Genomic DNA, 22255 nt, shown 5'->3' on the forward strand with positions numbered 1-22255 from the left:
TGCTCAAGAAATATAATCACTATTAAACTTCCCAATTTGGAAGTGAGTTTGATGTCATGAGAGACTTACTAAAAAAACAAAATTAGATAAAACTTGTCTTTAATTATAAAAATCACAGTAAAAACTGTTACTCTAATATGTGCTTGAAATATGCATTAGAATAAATGTAGGCAACCTATTTATTTTCAGATAAATGTTAAGTTTAGGTAGATATCTCATGTTTTGATATCAGAATTTTTTTTTATTAATCATATTGGGAACATGGACTTTCTGAGGAATTCTTATACTAAAAACAAACTTACAAGGGGGATTAAAGGAAAAGAACACCAGTCATGGTCTTGTACAAAAGAACGTAATTATATATTGGAAGATCACTGGCAGGGTGATGAATTACTGCTTTTTGTTGCTGCTTCTGCTTGAATGAAAACAGTGTTTCTCACTAAACTGAGGAAGATGGAAACCTTCTTTTTCACATGCTGCCCAGCTCTGGATTATTCCTGGCCCCTCTTGTTCTGTTTCCATATTTATTTTCCTTTTTCAAAGATTTCATTGAAAGATGAAAATACCCATAGGTGGCCCTCCCAAATAAATGGTTTTTATAATTGAGGCTTAGGAGCCAGATAATGTCTTAAATCTTAAAAACTGGAACATTTACCTTGATATTAGGTATTTAACTTTTATAAGTCTTCTAGTCGCTTTAGGTGAATTTTTAGTGGTAGTTCCTGAAAAGTTCATAGTTATAATTATTCCAAACTTTCAAGAAATGAGACCCCCAGATAATTATGTCAAATTAAGTGTAAAATTGTAATACTGAATTTTTTATTTTAGGCAGATAAAAAAATCAATGTACTTAAATATAGCATTAGTTCCATTTACAAATACTACTTCCAAGATAATACCAAGGCCTAGGAAAATAACAAAACTAAATAAAATTTTCTTTGGATACCTCTACTAGAGATAGGCTCAGGTTTTCACATGGAAAAGTAAATGGTGGTATGGAAATACATTTTATTATGAAGCTTCTTTGAGGATATTTACAAAAAGTGGGATGTAACAAAAATATAAAAATGTACTAAACAGTCATTTTAGACTACTTTGTACAGTATCAAATGTTTCTAGCAAACATTTTTTATACAAACACAATGACTTCAAAACAAAAAAGGTTATGTAGGTTATACAGTATCTGGAGGAATTACTCCACTCCAAATTATGTGACAGTAACTTTACAAATATTTCTAGAAAATTTCTTCGGCATTCAACAACAACAACAAAAAGAGTGCAATTAAATTTATGGCTTTTGAAATTTGATTATACAAATATAGCAAACACCATTCCAGTTAATTTTTACCCTATGCAGTAAAAACACAGTAGGGTACTTATATGGCCCAGAATTACCTCATTTTGTGCTTGTTGATAATAAAAAGAAAGTAACTTTGGAGAAATTTTGGGAAGTCATCCTTTATCACATGGAAAACACATTTCTAAATCGGTTTTCAAAATAAATTTTAATTTTTAGAATTATTTCATGAGAATGAATTACTGGGAGACGTTGTAAAATGCCTCCTGGAGATATTTAAACTGGGCAGCACAGCACAGTGGTTAAGAGGGTTAAGATGAGCCCTGGAGCCAAACTGCCTGGGTTCAGATTCACATAGTAACTTTTGACCTTTGACAAATATTTAATTTCCCTGTGCCTCAACTTCCTTATCTGTAAGATGGGACTCATAGTGTACTTACCTCCTGGTTGTTGTGAGGGTAAAGAAGTTAAAACACAGGAGCAGAGCATAAATGCTATTATTCTCTCAGGGATATTTTAGACGTATTTAAGGGAGTAGCTTCAGGGATTTTTCTCTTACTCTGTTCATATACAGAAACATGCTTTTCACTCACTACCTCAAAATTCAGTGGGCAGTGATAGTTTATTATGTTTACATTTATCTGATCTTCACAATAAGAGTTATTTTCATTTTATAGACTGAGGAACCTGAGGCTCAGAGAAGACTGCCATCTGCCCAGGCCACACAGTTAATAAATAATAGGACCAAGAATTAAATTAAAATTTTCAGACTCCAAATCTTTTGGTCTTCACATTATACTTGGAGTTAGGAAAATGTTTAAATGATTACTAGGGGATGATAAAAAATGCCACTATTTCTTACAAGTGGATGGAGGCAGGTCTTACCTTTTTTGGGGAGAAAACTATTAGGAACCATTCTAAAAGCGATGAAACAGTCTGAACTCTTACATTGAATATTTAAGGTAAAAAAATGTCATTAGCTAACTGTTGGAGGTGAAATGTAAAAAGAGATACTTATATCATTCTTTCATATGCTCTGTGGATAATATAGTCACTAACAAACTGATTCATGATTCACCCACGCCCCCCAAAAAAATTCCTTAAAATTGATTTTAAAAGATTTCAGATATCTTTATAGCCCTCTAATAGACTAAGGGAAGAAAATAAGGATACTGTTACCCATTCTTTGCTGTAGTACTAACTCACCCTGTGCTAGCTTTATTTTTAGTATATATTTAATTTTATTTCTCAAATTAACCTTGTGTAAAGATACACTGTGTAATTAAACCTTAGATCTGCACCTGTTGAATGTTGGAATACAACGGGGACATCGTGGAGGTTTCAGTGGGAACATGAGAATTTAACAGCAAAGGTGAACTATGAGAAGACATAACAATTCAGCCTCTAGATCAGCAGTTCCTAATCCTAGTTTTATAACATCAGTTGTCCCCAGTTATCTTAAGGGATATTGCAACATTTTCACAAAAGGTGACAAATGAGTTTTTATGCTGCAACTCCAAAAAGGTTAGAAATCACTGTTTTGGATGTTGATTCATCTAAATAAAAAAGAAAGGTAAAACAGACCAGGTTTGCTTTTGTAAGCATCTAGGAAAAACTCTTCAATGCCTGTATGGTCAGTTAAACAAATGTTTAGAGCCTTTATATTACAGTAAATCAAATGCTGTTAGCCTCTCAATGATATTTCATATGCAGACCTGTTGAGCAATCAACCTTACAACTCTTGTATGATCTGGTCAAGTTATATAATATCTGGCCTCTAGCATGCCTTTTTCTTGTTGTTGTTATTAATGTAACATCAGGAAAGGGAAGATAAATTAAGTGCCCTTACTGTACAAAAGTGAAGGAGTAGGAAAAAAATACAAATACCAGATATTGCTTATGCTACCAAAATTAATGAAAAGTTTCATCTTGCATCCATTATGTTTTTTTATTACACAGTTTCCCTTCCTGTACCTACTCATTATGAACTACAGTATTGAAGTCACTGATTCCTTACATTTCCTTGTATCTTTGCATCCTTACACATGACAACCTACAAAGAACAAAAGTTGTACAGTAAAATATCAGTTCATAAAAAGAAATCCTTTCTTATTAAAGTTAGTCCATTGATAGTTAAGGATCTTCTTCCATGTCATCTGGATTGGGAGCCATAATGAAGTGCTTCGGGTACGCAAGGTTGTGGGTGTATGCGTATATTTCCCAGCGGGCATCATCACTCTCATGTGTAATGTAACGTTCTCCAATGCGAGTTTCAAATTCTCTAAGATCAAGCCAAGTCTGATAGTCCTAGGAGAAAATGAAGTGATTATGAACCATAAAAGAAACAAAGAATACTGTCAACCTTTTTCTTTGCTTAGAAACCCAAACAACTGACACAACCCCTACTCACAAGTACATGTTCTACAAGGAGTTCCACTTGCAATACCAGAGATTCTTTCTCAAAGTCAGAGTCTCTAATGCAGAAACTCACTAGCTTTAGAAATTAGAAAAACTTGCCTCAGGCTTCTGAGGTGGCTGATAATAATCGATACAACATTTTGTTCTATCCTGTGAGAGCTCTAAGCCTTACTTCTCAAAACTGGGAGAGTTCTTGGAAGCTATTATCAGAATAATTTGATAATCAAGGAGAATAATTACAATTGTATATGTTTTAAAGTTAATTCTATCCCTCACTCTCTTGAAAACAGTTATGAAGCATCTCTCCTTACTCTGACATTTAAGGGAAATTTCTTTACATATCTTTGAAATTAACTTTTTGGAGGGAATAAAGCTAAACATTTTAAATGGTGTTTCTGATCTCTTCAATGTAAATATCAACCTTTAAGGGGACATTTTTGTTCATCTTATGAAAAGGTGAAATGAACACACAGACCCCCTCTAAAAAGCTGTATCATTTGCTTTTCTTAACTTTCTTAACTTCTGGTCAACCAAGATGGCATCGTAAGACATCTTGCTCCAGATGCTTTTCCCCAAACAAGCTTTGAACAACTACCCAAAACTAGCAAAGCCATCTTCCAGAAAACTCTAGAAAATAGTTCAATGGGTTACAATAATGCCGCAGGGTGCTGAATCAAGAAAATGTGGCTTTAAAAATGGTAGGATATGCTCACTGAGTTCTTGCTGGCCCCTTCCCCAGCTCCTCCCCAGTGCAGTGTGAAGCTAGCTTGCGCTCCCATTGTGGGTCTCCGGCCCTGTCCTAAAGGAAGTAAAGTAACCCCTATGCACACACTGGGGTGCTTGTATGTCACTGACAATCCATCAGGAGGCAGTGTGAAACACGGAACCGGGACGCTCTCTCCGATAACCCTCCCAGAACTTGTCCTGTAGGAAGGAGCAGCTTACAGACAGCTAAAGCAGTGTAAGAAACAAGTCAAAGTGGCCTGGGGCAAAGGATTACCTGCTTTAAAACATGCAATAGAGTGCTCAGCAGGGGAAGGAAGTCTATTTCCTTAGGGAGTAGAGGGGGCATCTGAATTTCTGAAAATGGTAATTCCTAAGGCCAAGAGCAAGCACAAGGCCAGGATAAGACCCAGTTTCAGAAAAACACAGAGTTCCCTGAACTTCACAATTGGTTCAGCCTGATAGTCTTGATAGGAGAGCTAAACTCCACGGGAGAGCACTGACCAACATAGCGCCAATCTTCAAAGACTGAAAGATACATACATTTTTTTATGTGGCTGGGTTTGGTTTTGTTAGCTCCTGTCACTCAAGGAAATCTCTGTAACATCATTAGCTAGATACATACTTAAGGAACAGACAGTTTGGGGACTAAATCCCAGAGGTAACACTTTAAAATATTCAAATATACAATGTGCAACAAAAGATTAGAAAACAAACAATAGAACAGGAAATGATGGTCCATTCAAAGGAACAAGAGTAGGAGGGGGCATTCAAATTCCTATAAATGGAGGAAATCCTAAGCCCAAGATCAAGTATAAGACAGTCTCAGAAAAGGTGAAGAGAACCCTCCCTGCACTTTTGCCATGGACTGATCTTCTTGACAGAAGAACTACACTAATGAAGGAGAACACCTACCAAAAAAAGCCAATCTGCTAAAACCAATTTGTTTTTGTTAGTTCCTGGTGCTCAAGGAAAACACTATTCTAACACTAGCTGGACACAAATTAAGGTACAGACAGCTCAGGGACTAAATACTAGTCAACACATTAATTAAAGTGTATACTGTACAACAGTATCACACAACAGATTACACAACAAAAAGAAAAGGGAAATGATGACCCATCCGAGGAGTAAGATAAAAATTTCAAAACCATTAATGACCGTTAATGAAGGACAGACTTTGGACAAAGTTTTTTAAAAAGTGATCCATAATATACTCAAGGAGATAGAAGGAAATATGGAAGTAAAAAAATTATGGGATATCAGGACAATGATGTATTAAATATATTAGAATCTCAATAAAGACAGACACTTTAAAAAGGAATAACACAGATTCTGGAATTGAAGATTATAATAACTGAAATGAAAAATTCCCTAAAGGGTTTCAACAGCAGATCAGAGAAGAAAGAATCAGTGAATATAAAGACAAGACATTTGAAATTTCTTAAGTTGAGGAGCAGAGAGAAAAAATAAAAAGTGAATAGGGCTGAAGAGACCTGCAAACTAAGACTAACAAGCATACCAATATAAACATTACAGGAGTCCCAGAGGATAAGAAAGAGAGAAAGGGGAAGAAGGAATATTCAAACAAATAATGGCAGAAATCTTCCCAAATTTAATGGAAGCCCAACATTTCCAAAACAGGATAAAGTCAAAGAGAACCATATCCAGACACCCAGTACTCAAACTGTTCACTGCCAAGGACAAGGAGACAGTTATGAAATCTTTAAGAAAAAAGTAATGTGTTACGGGCTTCATTTATCCCAATAAAATGAAGCGCTGATTTCTCAGCAGAAACCGTGGAGGCAAGAAGGCAGTGGGAAGAAATACTTAAAGTGCTAAAAGAAAACAGGTGCCAACCAAGAATTCTATATTTATCAAAAGTATCTTTCAAAACAAGGGAAAGTTTAAGACATTACCAGGTAAACAAAAGTTGAGGTAGTTCATCACTTCTAGACTCCCCTACAAACAATGCTAAGAGATTTCCTCAGATTGAAAGTAAAGGACTAGACAGTGGGTTGAAGTGACACAAAGAAAAAATGATCTCTGATAAAGGTAACCATACGGGTATTATAAATGGAAATATTACTTTAATGTGTTTTTCGGTATGTAACTCCACTTTTCACTTCTTACAGGTCCTAAAATGAAAATGCATAAAAAGTAATGATAAATCTATTGTTTTTAACATACAAAATACAAAGATATAATTTGTAACAAGTACAACAAAAAGGTGAGGGGGAAGGAGGAATACAGGAAGAACGTATGTGTAAGCTACTGAAATTAAGTTGGTATCAAATCAAATATGATTGTTATGATTTTATAGATTTAGGATGTTAAGTTTATAATCACAAAGAAAATATTTGTAAAATATATACAGAATGAAATGAGAAAGAACTCAAAATGGTACACTACAGAAAATCAAATAAATACAGATGAAGGCATTACTGGAAGAACTGAAGAACAAAAATTATATAGGGCTTACGAAGACCAAACAGCAAAATGGAAGAAGAAAGTCTTGCATCATCAGTAGTTCCTTTAAATGTAAATGAATCAACACTTCCATTTGAAGGCAGAGATTGGATAAAAGGCTGAATGGGTAAAAAGTTCTGGCTTAAGTCAATGATGTTTATATGAGATTCACTTTAAATTCAAGGACCAAATAGGCTGAAAGTGAAATGACGAGCAAAAATATACCATGAAAATAATAACCAAAAGAGAAATAGGGTAGCTATACTAATAACAGAGATGGTTACTATATACTGATAAAGGGATCAGTTAAAAAAAGAAGATATAACCACTGTACCTAATGGCAAAGTCTCAAAATATATGTGGTAAATATTGAGATTTGAAGGGAGAAATAGATGGTTGTACATTAATAGTAGGAGACTACAATACACTAATTTCATTAATGAACAGAACATCTGGAAATAAGGAAACAGATGAACTGAATGATACTATAAAACCAATCAGAACTAACAGACATATATAGGACACTTGTTCCACAGCAGCAGAATATACATTCTTCTCTAGTGCACACAGGTCATTCTCCAGGATGGATCATACGTTAGGTCACAAAACAAGTTTCAATAAATTAAAAAATATTGAACTCATATAGTATAACTTCTCTGACTACAATGAAATGAAGCTAGAAACCACTAAGTGGGAGAACTGGAAAATTTTCAAGTATGTGGAAATTAAACAACACACTCTTAAGTAACAATGGGTCAAGGAAGAAATCAAAAAGAAAATTAAGGTGTGTCCTTCCCTTGCGCACACCGCATTAACTTCTCTAATGTGTTTTCTCTCTTTAACAAACTCCTCTTTATTAACAAACTTTACTACTTATGCCTCCTAGGCATCTCCTGTCTAAATTTTTTAGTTTCGAGACTATGGAACCTGGATTGGGGCTCAGCTGGCACCACTGCCAACTGGGCACTGGTTATATATTCTGGCTCACCCACCAGGATTGATTTCAAAAGATCCCAGGAGAGCAGCATTTTTCCATGTAAGACACCGGCCCTCGAGACCTGCACTTCAATACTGGACAGTGTGTCTATCACACCAGTCCTCTGGGTCCAGCTTAGAAGTCAAGGAGTGAATTCAGACAGCCAATCTCCTAATGTCTAAGGTTTTTCTCCTTCACAGGGATGCCCTGGGGCCAGGAGGTGTCTTGAGGGTACTATTTAGCTGGCCGAAGGGACACTGGACCCCAATGAAATTATGGAGGAGGAGAAAGCAAGGAGAGACCGGAATAAGATATGGCTCACAGCTTTGGTTATAAACGTAACCAGCTATCTCAAGGCCACTGAGGCAGAAGCCACTGGGAACCTGTCATTGATGTGGAGAGTTGGGCACTGGAAGCAGGGGTGCCCCCAAAGACCAAAGGAGTCTTGAGGATGGGAAGAGCCTCCAGGGCCCTGACCATGATGCGGGAAGCAGGACACTGGACACAACAGTGCACTGAGCCAAGGAGAAGCGAAGTCTCTCCAAAAGCCTCCTGGCTGCCCTGATCAGGACCAAAGGGGCCCAGGGCCAATGGCTCCCTGCATCTCACCGAAGAATATCACCATTGAGGAGCTCTGGGTGTCTCTGGATGGGGTGGTGTTTGTAGGAAACTACAAATCAGAAATTCATCTTCAACAAAAAGAAACTTTCAAAAGAAACAAGAGTATATCTAAACAAGACCTGTCCATCTGTGACATGTTTGAAACAGCTCAATTTGGATAATTAATAAAGGTGGCATCCTGGGCATCAGAACTCCTGATTCATCCGCACTCGACCCGTAGGATGGTTGTCTACATTTAAGTGTGACCAGGATGTCATTATATGACAAAATAAATGAACAGCAGGGCAGAGCAGCTCTAAGCAAGCCAAAGCATACTTGCCTTCCCCCAAATGCTATTTTATTTTCATTTCTCAGCATTGCAAGCTGTAAACTTGTAACCTCCCATTCCCACTCTCAGGGACTTATGCAGAAGAGGTGGCAGAAAAATTTTAAGAGTGGTGGGATGGGGTATATTATAATAAAATAATGTTTTTGCATTTTCTGATATTTCCCAGCCCTTTCAATATTGTCAGCAATTATTTACAATCTTACATATATTCTCTCAACTCTGAAAACATCATTTATCCCTCAACCCCCCTTTAAGATTAACGGGACTGAACTCTTTCAGGAAGGGACTGAAACAGGATAAAATAGGACAACTGTAGATCCCTGGTTTCCTATTCAGCTCTGAAAGAGTTAACAGACAACTCCCAGTCCCTTGTTTCTTACCTAGCTTCAAAGGAACTAATACTGAGTTGGAGATTTCCTGGGACAAAAATTTCCCTAATGCCCCCCAAACCTCCCCAAACCACTGTAACTTCCCCAAACCATAAAAGCTCATAAAATTCTGGGCCTAAAGCAAACTCTTAGTTAATAGGAAACACAGGGTCAAAAAGATTGTTAACCATTTGCCCAAAGACAAATTTTAGGTATGTGACAACAAACCATGGATTCTGCTAGCTATTTCCTCCTACAACAAAGTAGACAGCTAGTACTCAACAAAGTTACTATGGAAACCTACCACTGGTAAAACTTTCCTATAAAACAAGCTGGCCCACTCCACTCAGTGCACGTCCCACCCTTAGGCATGCCCGCATTTAATCTTTCTAACACGTACTCTCTCTTTTTAATAAACTTTACTTATGTCTTAAAAAAAAAAAAGGAAATTAAGAAATATCTTGAGGCAGATAAAAAAGAATATACAAATACCAAAACTTATAGAATGTGGCAAAGGCAATACTGAGAGGGAAATGTACAGCTCTAAAAGTTTACATTAAAAAAGAAGAAATATCTCAAGGTAGAGGCTAACCTCACAACTGCAGGATTCAGAAAAAGAATATCAAACTAAGACCAAAGAAGCAGAAGGAAGGAAATAACAAAAATTAAAGTGGAGATCAATGAAACAGAGAATAAAAAATGCAATAGAGAGAATCAATGAAATAAAAGTTGGTTCTTTGAAAAGATCAATAAAACAGATAAACCTTTAGTTAGATTGACAAAGGAAAAGAAAAGAATGAGGACATAACTGAAATCAGAAATGAAAGCGGGACATTATTACCGAACCTACAGTAAAAAAAAAGAATTACAAGAGGACACTATGAACAACCGTTTTATGCCAACAAATTAGATAACAAAGATGAAAGGAAAAATTCCAAGAAACACTTACTGTGCTGACTCAAGAAGAAACTGAATATCTCAAACAGACCAATAACAAGGGATTTAATCAGTAATCAAAAACCTTCCAACAAAGAAAAGCCTAGATAGACCCAAATAGATGTCTTTCCTGGTGAATTTTACTAAACATTCCAAGAAGAATTAATAGCAATCCTCTTCAAACTCTTCCAAAAAACTGGAGAGGAGGGAATGCTCTCTCACTCATTCTACAAAGCCAATATCACCCTTAAAACCCAAGCCAGATAAAGATACCACAAGAAAAGAAAATTACAGACCAATATCCCCTGTGAATACAGATGCAAAAACCCTCAACAATATATTAGCAAATTAAATCCAACAGTATATTAACAGAATTGCAAATCATTTAGCCCAGGTAAATGGGTGGTTCAACATAAGAAAATACATTAAAGTGAAACACTATTATTAATAAAATGAAGGCAAAAATCCACATGATCATCTCAACTGATGTAAAAAGGCATTTTAAAAAATCTCACAACCATAAATAAAAGGAAACGCCTCAACATAATAGACATTACATATGAAAAATCCACAGCTGACATCACAGTTAATGGTGAAAGACTGAAAGTTTTCCCTGTAAGGGTAGGAACTAGCCAAGGATGCCCAGTATCACCACTCATTCAACACTGTGCTGGAACTTCTGACTAGGACAATTAAGCAAGAAAAAGAAATAAAAGGCATCCAAATTTGAAACTTTCCCTATTTGCAGATGGCAGGGTTCTATGTAGAGAAAATCCTGAAAAATCCACAACAAAGGTATCAGAAGCTAACACACGAATTCAGCAAAGTGGTGAGGTTCAAAATCAACACTCAAAAATGAGTATTGTTTTTATACATTAGTAATGAGCAATCTGAAGAGGAAATCAAGAAGAAAATTCCACTTGCAATAGCAACTGAAACAATCAAGTATCTAGAAATAAATTTAACCAAGGATATAAAGAACTTATATAAGGAAAAATACAAAACATTGTTGCTAAATAAAATTGAAGACCTAAATAAATGACATTCTTTGTTCATGGATTGGAAGACTACTGTTTAGATATCAGTTCTACCCAAAGCAATTTACAGATTCAATGCAATCACAAGAAAAATTCTATCAGCCTCCTCGGCTGAAATGGAAAAGCCAAACCTCAACTTTATGTGGAAGGGTAAGGGACCCAAATAGCCAAAGTCATCTTGGAAAAGAAGAACAAAGTCAGAAAACTCATGTGCCCCAATTTTAAAACTTATTACAAAGATATAGTAATCAGAAGAGAATGCCACTGGAACAAGGAAAGACATCGAAACCAATGGAATTGAACTGAGAGTTCAAAGTTCCTTCATATCAACAGCAAACTGATTTTTAACGAGGCTGCCAATTCTACTCACTGGGGAAAGAACAGACTCTTCAACAAATGGTGTTGAGAAAACTGGATCTCCATGTGCAAAAGAATGAAAGTGTATCCCTAACTCACGCCATTTATAAAAATTAACCCAAAATGAGGATCAAAGTCCTAAATATAAGAAGCAAAACAACAAAACTCCTCAAAGAAAACATAAGGAAGCATCTTCAGGACCTTGCATAAGGCACTGATTTTTAATTTTACAATTGAGGCACAAGCGAGAAAAGAAAAAAATAAATAAATGTGATCTCATCAAAATAAAAAACTTTTGTGCATCAAAGGAGTTCACCATGAAAGTAAAAAGAAAAGCTCCAGAATGGGAAAAATATTTGGAAACCAAATATCCAATAAGGATTTAATAGTCAGAATATATAAAGAAATCCTATAACTCAACAACAAAAAGACAAACAACTCAGTTAAAAAATGGGTACAATACTTGAATAGACATTTCTCCAAAGAAGATATAGAAGTGGCCAATAAACAAATGAAAGAGCCTTAAGGTCATTCCGCATTAAGAAATGCAATTCTAAACCACTATGAGATACTATTTCAGACACACTAGAATGGCTATTATTAAAAAAATGCAAAGGGATGGGTAGGCCACGGTGGCTCAGCAGGCGGAATTCTCACCTGTCATGCTGGAGACCCGGTTTCAATTCCCGGCGCCTGCCCATGCAAAAAAAAAGGAAAGGGGTGTATGGATGGTTCAGTGGTAGAATGCTCACCTTACATGCATGAGATCCGGGTTCGATTCCTGGACCATGAACCCCACCCCACCCCCCAAAAATTTAAAAAGTGTTGGAGAGTATGTGGAGAAACACTTGTTCATTTTTGGTGGGACTAAAGGGTACAGCTACTGTGGAAAATACTTTTGGCAGTTCCTGAAAAACATTAAGGAGGAAATTACACATGACTGGGAATCCTACTTCTGTATGTACCCCCAAAGAATTGAAAGCAGGGACTCGAACATATTTGTACACACCAATGTTTATAGTAGCATTATTTACTAATTTCAAAAGGTGGAAGCAACCCAAGTGTCCATTTATATGAATGTATAAAAAAATGATATGTCCATACAATGAAGTATTACCCAGCAGTAAAAAGGATTGAAATTCTGACACATGTGTGAACACGGACGAACCTTGAAGACATCATGTTGAGTGAAATAAGCCAGACACGAAAGGACAAATCTTTTATGATCTCACTGATATGAAATAATTAGAATAAGCAAACAGAGTTAAAAACTAAAATAAAGGTTACAGGGCCTAAGAAGGAGGAAGGGAATGGGAGTTAATGCTTAATTGGTACAGAATTTCCATTTGGGGTGATGGAAAAGTTTTGGTAATGGCTGGTGGTGATGGCAGCACAATACTGAATGAAATGAACACCACTGAACTATACAGTAAAGTGGGGTTAAAAGGAGAAATTTTACAACACAAACCATAAACCTTAATGTAAACTATGGACTACAGCTAACAATATAATTACACTACTATACTTTCATCAATTCTAACATACGTTCCACAATAATGCTAAGTGTTAATAAGGACAATTAATGTGTGTGAAGGGGGTATATGAAAACTATTTTCTGCATGATTCTTCTATAAACCTACAACATTTCTAATAAAATAAAGTTTTGAAAGCTATACCATTGCTTTCAGTTCATGCAAGTTTAATTGCCTATCATACCTCACGAGAATGATACAGTGCAAAATTTCCAAAGATAAAGCCATAGCACAAAATAATCACTGAAGAGCAAATTATTCTAAGAAATATATAGAACTTATTGAGCTTAACTTCATCAGGTAATAAAAAATCATGCTGATGTGTTCAAATGAGAACTTGCCAAAGATATATTTTTTCCTTACCTGTAGCCAGGGATGACTAAGAGATTTGTCAACACTATAACGTTTTCTCATCTTCACCTGAAGTAGGTTATTAATTAAATCAATTGCTAAGGGAAAAGATAAAATGAATTATTTGAAGTTGGGTATATGAGCAACCCCCAAATCTGTGACTCTGAGAAAACAGTTCAAGTCATGTGATTTTTGTTTCTCAAGGACCTGGTGTTTAATTCAACATGTTAATGAGTCATAAATGTTTTCTCAATTCATAGCGTGCCTATCAAGTTTTCATTTTATTAAGGAGGCAGGCAGTACAGAGGACAGGTTAAAAGCACAGACACTAGAGCCAGACCACCTGGGTTGAATTTTAGTTCTGTCATTTACTAGCTGAGTGACACTGGTCAAGTCACTCATGTATAAAACAAGGCAGTTGAGAGGACTAAGTCAGCTTAACATAAGAAAAGGGCTTAGAACAGTGCTTAACACCTAAGTGCTAAATAAGTATTATTTCAAAATGAATAAAATGGACTCTCTGACTACAGCTGCCCCCCCTCAGTGTTCAAGGACACCATGTTGCTGTCTAGACCTTGGCTTGGTGTGGACAAGTAGCCATAGTCACTGCCCTGCCTCTACAGATGTGACTACATTGAGGTGGTGACTCATTACCAAAGGTTCACACTCAACAGGTTTTAACAAATAGGTTGAGTGTTTCTTGGTGAATGTGGTAAGACTTTGGCATATATACTTTACCCAATTATTTGGAGAAATGGATGACCTGCAAAACCAAGGGAGCCATATAACTACCTACTAACTATGGCTCTATATAATGATATACTTGAAATAATGACACCTCCCTAAGGCCCAGCCACAGGGACGATTCAAATGACTGATTACATATTCATCCTATTTCTCTATCTACCAACAAACTAGGGAAGATTTTCCAGAGCATCTTAGTTATGAATTTCTGTGTTTCTAATACTTCAAAACCTTATTCATTGTTCCTTAAATAAGGTCTACCATGTGCATCAGAATCATTATTAAAAATGCGCATTCTTGAGTCTCATTCCAACTGTTGAATCTGAGTCTCTAGGATATAGGGCTTTTCTTTTTTTAATAAACTTACCCAAGTGTCCTGACACAAGAGATCTACAGACTACACTGCTCCAGCAGCTCTAAGATCACATCAAAGAACCCACATATGGACTTCTTCAATCACCTGTCTTCATTATCAAGCAAGTCAGCTATCTTTACATGTTGTTCCTTGAACTTTTCCCACCCTAATGGACTGTTTATCAAGTCCTACCATTAGGCTTGGTCGTTTTGGAATAACAAAAAAGGTTCTCCTGTTCTAAGGATTAGCTAAACCTAAGCAAGGGTATTTGCTAGCAATGGTGCTATTAAATTCTATGGAGCTGTTAAATAACATTTTAAGGGCTATATTCTTCCTACCAGAATCATTAAGCTAAAGAGGATGAATCAATTCATTCTTAATGGGTATAGAACCAGGGATTGCCAATTCCAAAGCTTTCACCAGGAGGAAAAACAAATGTATGGTGCTTCCCAGAAGAGGTCCACAGGAGAGATGGAAACAAACAGGAGAATGTGTGTCGGATACAAAACTCATTCTAGATACAGGTCACCATTTAAGGAACTTACAGTCCAGTTGTAAAGAAAAATAATTATGAAAAGACAGACTACATAAGAAAAAATGCCCAATTACTGGCATAGATAGACTCTCTACAGTTGAGTAGTCAGGGAAGACTTCACAAATGATCCATAAATTAAGGAATCCTTGAAAGACTGGAAGGATTTTAAGAGAGGTTGAGGAATCACAGGCAGGGGAAAGGCCTCAGCAAAATGCATGGGGTAGTTTAGAAAAGAGCTCAGGACTAGCTTTGTGAAGGGGAGTAGTGGGAGATAAGGCTAGAAAAGTAAGTTTGAGCCAAATCCTAGAGACCTATAGTTACATGTGATAAAAGGGAAGACAAAATGTTTAGGTGCAGAACAAGACGAAAGTAGTGTTTCCTAAAGATGAATTTGGCACTGATGACTGGAAAGGATCAGAAAAGAGAGTAGGACAAGTTAAAAAAAAATTTTAATAGTTTCAGAATGAGGTAACTGGGGTTTGGAGGGCTTGTGATAATTGGGCCTGGGAACTCTAAGGAAGATATAGGAGAAACATAAACGGACAAATGCTCAGTAACTGGTAGCTAGTTGAATTTGGAAGAGGAATGAGAGACAGTTAAAAGAGAAGTCTGATACAGATTTGAGAGTATAAAGAGGTTTTTCAGACTAAAGGGCACAGAGACAAAACCTTTTTTTTATTTTTATTTTTTTACCTTCACCAGAAATTTCCCTCCATGGATTCGGTGGGTACATAAATGCAGCATTTTGGATTTGGTCATTTATATCTTCATCTTCATTAAAAGGAAATGTGCCACTGAGGCTCACATAGACGATAACTCCTACTGACCACATATCCAAAGAACGGTTGTAACCTTTGCTCCTGAGAACCTCTGGTGCTAAGTATGCTGGAGTTCCTACTACAGATCTCCGGAACGACTTCTCACCAATGATGCGTGCAAACCCAAAGTCACACAGCTTCACCTGGAAATCAAGGGTGATATTAATTATATATCTCAATCTATAAAAATATACCTGTCTCTAAATGTTATTTTGTTTCAACTCACTTGCCAATTATACTGATCAGAAATGTAGAACAATTATAGAGATATTATAAACTATTCTTTCCCAAAAGGCAGAACATTTATAACCCAGTGGTTCATTACTGACTAACACAGCATGAGAGCTTTCTAGCACTTATTCGAAGAAATAGTTTAATTCTAGCTTTCAGAATGGCAAAAACCAGACTGATGTTAGAGTATTTAAACCTTTCCTTGGATTAAACAAGGATATTGATCTTTTATCATTTGACATGTAAGATCACTTTTCTGTCATCTATGGGCAGGAATTATGTGTTCCATTTCTGATCCTCATGGTACCTGGGCACAGGGTACCTGGATACATAAGGGTACTCAAACGTCTGCTGAAAAGAAAAAGTTACAATATTTAAAAAATTTATAACTATTAATTTGGATAATAGAAGAGTAATGCTAGAGATAGCTCAAAGGAATAAGAGTAACAGTGTTTTGTCTGACTATGGAATAAATTACTGATAATTTCATGTTTACTTTTGAAAAAGTTATACCAGAGCATGGCCATGGTCACGACTATATCCTTCCCAGGGGAAGAGTGCTCTGGAAATGTTATGAGCTTGGAACACTTATCTTGCTGCCAGTCTTCTGGCAGAGGTCCAGCTTTTGGTAATTAATGACTTTATCCATACTGAACTAGCAAATGCCAAGTCCTTTCCAGAAGAAATGCCCTGCCTCACAAAATGTCTATGGAAAAAGCACTAAGACAAATTGAGAGGTAAGGAATTTTGGTCTGTAAGTGGTATAAGTAGTGGATGGAGAACAAAAAGGTGAAGGTATATCAAATGTTGCTTGCTACTTTTGGGATATGGACCCTGACACATGTTTTTTCTGAATGATATTTGCTCAATGTCTTTATTGAATTTGGTTACTTGCAGAATTGACCATGAAGAAATGTGAACCCTCTCTCGTGTTTTTCTTTGGTTAAATTCCAGATATCAGCTATTATTTTTATAAAGTAAAGACTGTCAGTTTGACAGCTAAATAAAATGTGACGATGGCTAGAACTTCAGCAAAATAAGAGAATCAAGCAAATAACATTACTTTCTTTTTGTTCCTAGAGAACCATGTGGATCACTGGAGTGGGAATCAGAAAGCTAGAGTTTTAGTCTCAGTGGTAGGTAAGCATCATTTGCCTATACTATTTTGAAGATCAAATGAAATAATACATGGAAGTCCTGTATTTAAAACATTATACCATTAAGGGGGCCTTTTAACCTCACAATGATAGGGATTCACTTTTTTTTTTGGTATGCCGTATGGCGGGAGTCACAGTTCATTCTTTTTCCATGTGAGTATCCCATTACTGCAGCACCATTGTTTTTTTTTTTTTTTTTATCGTCTGTTTGGTATTTTGTTTGATTGTTTGTTTTCAGAAAGTGCATGGACCGGGAATCAAACCTGGTCTCCTGCTTGGCAGGTGAGAATTCTACCACTGAACTACCCTTGTACCTACCCAGGGAGTCACCTTTAACCAAAAAGGCATTAGAAAAGAAAAGGATATTTGCTACTTTAAAAATAAGAGTTGACTGATTTTTTAAAATACATCTTCCTTAAAAGATTATTTGAGTAAATTTACCATGTGAAATAGCTATCTGTTGTCCTTATTCTAGGTATTTGTGTAACTGTACATATTTCAAATATACCTAAACAATAATTTGGGAGTAGGTGTTTCTAGCTGACTGGAGGAATCATCAATGACAATCATGAAAAAGTCGCAGGTATCACCACCAGCATATATTCCTCAAGACAGCTGCTTCAAACTTTCGGTCATGATCCATTTAGTAAGTTAAGAAATCAATTCAGCAAATCAACAATTACTAAAAAATGAAATTGAAGTGATTAAAAAAAGTCAGAGTACATTACACATAGCTAGGACACACGCATATATTATCGTCACACATGTCTGTGAGTAAGGGCGGTAGAGGGAAGCATACTTCTTACATAGGTTTTGGTGAGAATGTTTGAAATACAGTATATTAGAAAAGAGTAGGCTGTCTGTCTACAATCTTCCATTTCAGTGTTACACCCTTAGTTTCTTTTATTTTATGGGGAATTCGTCCTGAGCACCACACATCAACCCAGACTGGCTTCACGTGCACACACGCACACACACACACACCACCACAATAGCCACTATCCCCTACCTCCCTTGGCCTTCATTCCTAAGCCATGGGGGGAGTTTATTTGCAAAAAGCTATTCCTTGGGATCTGGTTCAGACCAAAAATGTCTTAGTGAAAACAATTATATTTGTAAAAATTGAATCCAAATAATTTAGGTTATGAAGCTCACCAGCAATAATGCATCATAATAGAAAACATGGACAGGAGTATGGGGACTTTTATAGGCTAAAAATTAATTTCTGGGAGACAGTATGCATTTCTGAACCTATAACACTTAATAAAATACCTTTCATTATGTGGGCATTTGGTTAATGTTGTCAGACAGGTACTTAGAGCAGAAAAAACTGAAATTGAGAACATAAAAACAATTGAGAAAATCAACAAAACCAGAAGTTGGTTCTTTGAGAAAATCAATAAAACTGATGGACTCTTAGCTCGGTTGACAAAAAAGAGAATGAGAGAGGGTGCAAAAGTAATCCTTAAATGATATGAATATCTCACCTGAGGAAATGGCTCTGCCGATGCGAGTAGCACATTTTCTGGTTTTAAGTCACAGTGCACAATATTCTTAAAATGTAGATTCCTCAAAGCAACAAGTATCTGTTATTGAAAAAAATCATTTTTCAATGCCTGGAAATACAGCGAAACCTCAATCTGACCCCATGAATGATGAAATAACTTGAAAAGTCCACTACAGCTCAGATTTAAATAAAAGCGTTGTCTTATTCCTTAAGGTTAACAATTCCCACCATACACCAACGGATAAAAGCACTTTTATTTAATTATCTTAGTTTTTAATTATTCCCTAGTTTAAAAAAATAGTTAAAATACCTGTGTGACCATGAATTTGGTGATTCGTTCTGGAAGTCGACTTTTTTCACTGGATAGAATCATTTCTAACATATCTCCATGCAGCTTTTCCATTACTACAAAGACTCTTTCTGGGGTTTCAAACATACATTCCAGGTTTACAATCCCAGGATGGTGCAAATTCTGAAGAGAGTTACAAGACATTTATATGGCCAACTTAAGGTGAGCAAGTTTTACTATACAAATGTCTAACAAAATGCTAAAATTGATCATATGGTATACATGACATAGAAAGAAAAACAGCTTTGAAAAATAAGCAATAAAAGCAAACTAAATAAAATAAAAACTATAATAAAAAGATCATAGATTCTGATTTTCCAAGTTGGGTACTGAAGAGTGGATGCACTAAGGAAAAAGAATGTCTTCCCAATTTGATTATATAATTGCTCTCTTTTATTTACTGCTTCTTTTTCTTCTTAATCTTCTGACACTGCTCTGATTTCATGCAATAGATACCAACTGTCAATCAATTTTAAACCAATTATGCCAAGCATTGGCCCTTTGGGGCTATATTTGAAAAGGTCTTTGCTCAATAATTGGTTTTGCTTCTAACATAGTTATGACTGTACCATGATTCAGTCTTCCCTCTTTTAGGTTCAGATTCCATCATCTCATGTTTCTTGAATACTACTAAGTTACAAGGGATAGGATATATAAAGATAAATGCAATACTATTTCTGCAATCTATCTTATGTTCTACTGGTAGAAAAACTTTCCTCAAAAGCAAGTTTGTCATGTCAATTTTGCTAAAAAATGTTCCATGGCTTCTTACTTCTAGACATAAATCTAAATTACTTTGCCTGGACTTCAAGACCTTTAATAGTCTGGCTTCATTCTCCCTATTCAATGTTAAATATGTTCTGTTGGCCCAAGTGATAAAAATATTTTAATAACTTAGTAGAAATGTATTTTTCCTCTTTTTTGTCACTAATATGCATACCTAAATATGCAAAAAAGGTAAATTTTACTTTGCCTATGTGATGCTGGGCTCCATCTCTAAAACGTTTTTGCAATCCACCATCTCTCAATTTCTACTACAACTGCCTTAAGTTTAGCTCCTATCATCTCTCTTCTGGACTACTGCAAGCTTCCACTAAACATATGTAGCAATTTTATACCACTGTGTTGTGATTATGTGGGAATATGTCTTACTCTATAGAGCCTAATAATGTGTTCATTGAGGACAGAGATTGTGTCTTAGTCATCTTAGTTCAATGTCTGAATCATGGTAGGTATTTTCAAAAAATGTTACAAAATGAATAAATAGCAAGTGCAAAATAAATAGTTGTTTATTAATCTATTTAAAACAATTTAACCACAAGGTGTTTCAAGTAGCATAATAAAGTGACAAAATTTTATATCAGCTATGTGAAAATGAAAAATTAGCAGGCCACACACCAAGGCAACAAGCAGCAGAAGATTCACAGTATTCATAGCTTTTATCACCTTAAGAGCTGGAATTAAAGGGGGGATGTCTCCCATACTGTAGTTGTCTACTTCAATTTTTTTCTTCCACCTTCCTTTAAAAACACCACGTATACACATTGAAAAACAGAAGTGTGCTACATCCTTCTTCTCCCTGTACAGCTTTCTTTGCTTATTTAAAATTACTATTTTTTCTGGAGTCCCATTTATACAAGTAGCCATGAGAATTCTACATCTTTTCCCTATTCCTGCATTACACATTTCAAGCAATAGGAAAATAAATATTTTACATTAATATTCATCTATGTCAGCAAGGCATTTTTAAGATTGTTTAAATTATAAAAATAATAAATTTATTGTTCAAACCACCCCTCCACCCCTAACAAAAACAGCTCAAAACAGAATGTTATGAAACAAAAGTAAAAATTCCCTATTCCTCCCTGCCCCACAATGCACTCCCCAGATGTTGCCATGTTGACAGTTTATGCAGTTATATATCCTTTTCTATGCAGACACATACACAGACATACACAATGAACACATTAAATGCTTTAAAAGAATCACACAAATAGAATCATTCCACATGTTTTCTTCCATTTAATGAAATATTATAGATAACTATTCACATAAGTACATTTATTTAATAAATACTAATTGAACACTGCTACGTGTCCAGTTCTATGTAGGTGGTCTGGATTCATTAGTAAACAAAATCAACAAAGACCAAAGATGGTATCATAGAGCTTATTCTAGCAAGAGGAGATAGATAATACATAATAAATAAACTAGTAAATTACCTAATAAGCTAAAAGGCACTAAGTTCCATGGAGAAAAGAAAACACAGAGTTCATGTAAGAGAGTTTAGGAGTGGAGAGGATGGGAAAAGCCTAACGAGGAAATGATATTTGGATAAGCTCTTGAGGAAGATAAGGGAATATGCTGTGCAGATCCCTTGGGTTGGTGTGGGATACATTCAGGCAGAGGGGACAATTAATGCAATGGTCTTGGGACAGAAGAATGCTGGATATGTTTGATGAATAGCAAGGAAGGCAGTGTGGCCATCATTTGTAAAAGAGGTTCAATTTGTTGAGTGTGGTGTCCACAGTGAAAACTCTGTAGAGAGAACTTTTGGTTCAATTTAATAAAGAATAGTCACAATTTCTATCAAACTTACAGACATACAGGGTCTATCACCTCTATTTGCTCAGAGAAATTCAGAGTTGTATTTGTGATCAAAGTGTCAAGTAGACGTCAAGCACTAGGGATATACATTTAAATTTTATTTTTTGTATATTGGTTGACATGAGATTCCAAAATTAGATATGAAAAAAGATCTCGAATACAGAATCCACATTTTTTAAACACTCTATTGAAAGGCAGCTTTATAGGAGGAGGCAGGCTTGAAGTGACCATAGGTACCTCGTAGATCACAATCTTTTGAATACCACTCGTCTAAAAAATAAATGAGGCAGGGTGGTGCGACAGTGGCTCAGCGGCAGAATTCTCGCCTGCCATGCTGGAGACCTGGGTTTGATTCCCAAAGCCTGCCCATGCAAAAATAAAAAACAAAAAAGAAATGAGGCAAATGTTACTAGTACTGACCAGTAATGAAATAAATTAAAAAATTTATTATTTGTTTATGTTTTTTACCTTCTATTCCAAGGAAGCATAAGTTTAGCAGGCTGTGTCTTCTTAAACTTCACCCACAAGCAAACTGGGTT

General features: G+C 35.9%; 1 protein-coding gene across 4 annotated transcripts in view; it reads right to left on the reverse strand.

The window, feature by feature from the left end:
* Positions 1 to 771: 771 nt before the first annotated feature.
* PRKD3 (protein kinase D3) overlaps positions 772 to 22255 on the reverse strand; it is a 132830-nt gene continuing 111346 nt past the window's right edge. For 2 of the 4 annotated variants that reach the window (XM_077134010.1, XM_077134011.1), the window contains 5 exons: positions 19071 to 19232; positions 18741 to 18839; positions 15741 to 16008; positions 13426 to 13511; positions 773 to 3604 (listed from right to left, as the gene is read on the reverse strand). In XM_077134010.1, the coding sequence (XP_076990125.1) occupies positions 3431 to 3604; positions 13426 to 13511; positions 15741 to 16008; positions 18741 to 18839; positions 19071 to 19232 (789 nt within the window). In that variant the 3' untranslated portion in view covers positions 773 to 3430. Of the gene's footprint in view, positions 3605 to 12187; positions 12224 to 13425; positions 13512 to 15740; positions 16009 to 18740; positions 18840 to 19070; positions 19233 to 22255 lie in introns of all 4 variants that reach the window. The other 2 variants (XM_077134012.1, XM_077134013.1) reach the window with 2 other exon arrangements.

Source organism: Tamandua tetradactyla, chromosome 17 (assembly GCF_023851605.1).
Source record: "Tamandua tetradactyla isolate mTamTet1 chromosome 17, mTamTet1.pri, whole genome shotgun sequence".
Lineage (NCBI taxonomy): Eukaryota > Metazoa > Chordata > Mammalia > Pilosa > Myrmecophagidae > Tamandua > Tamandua tetradactyla.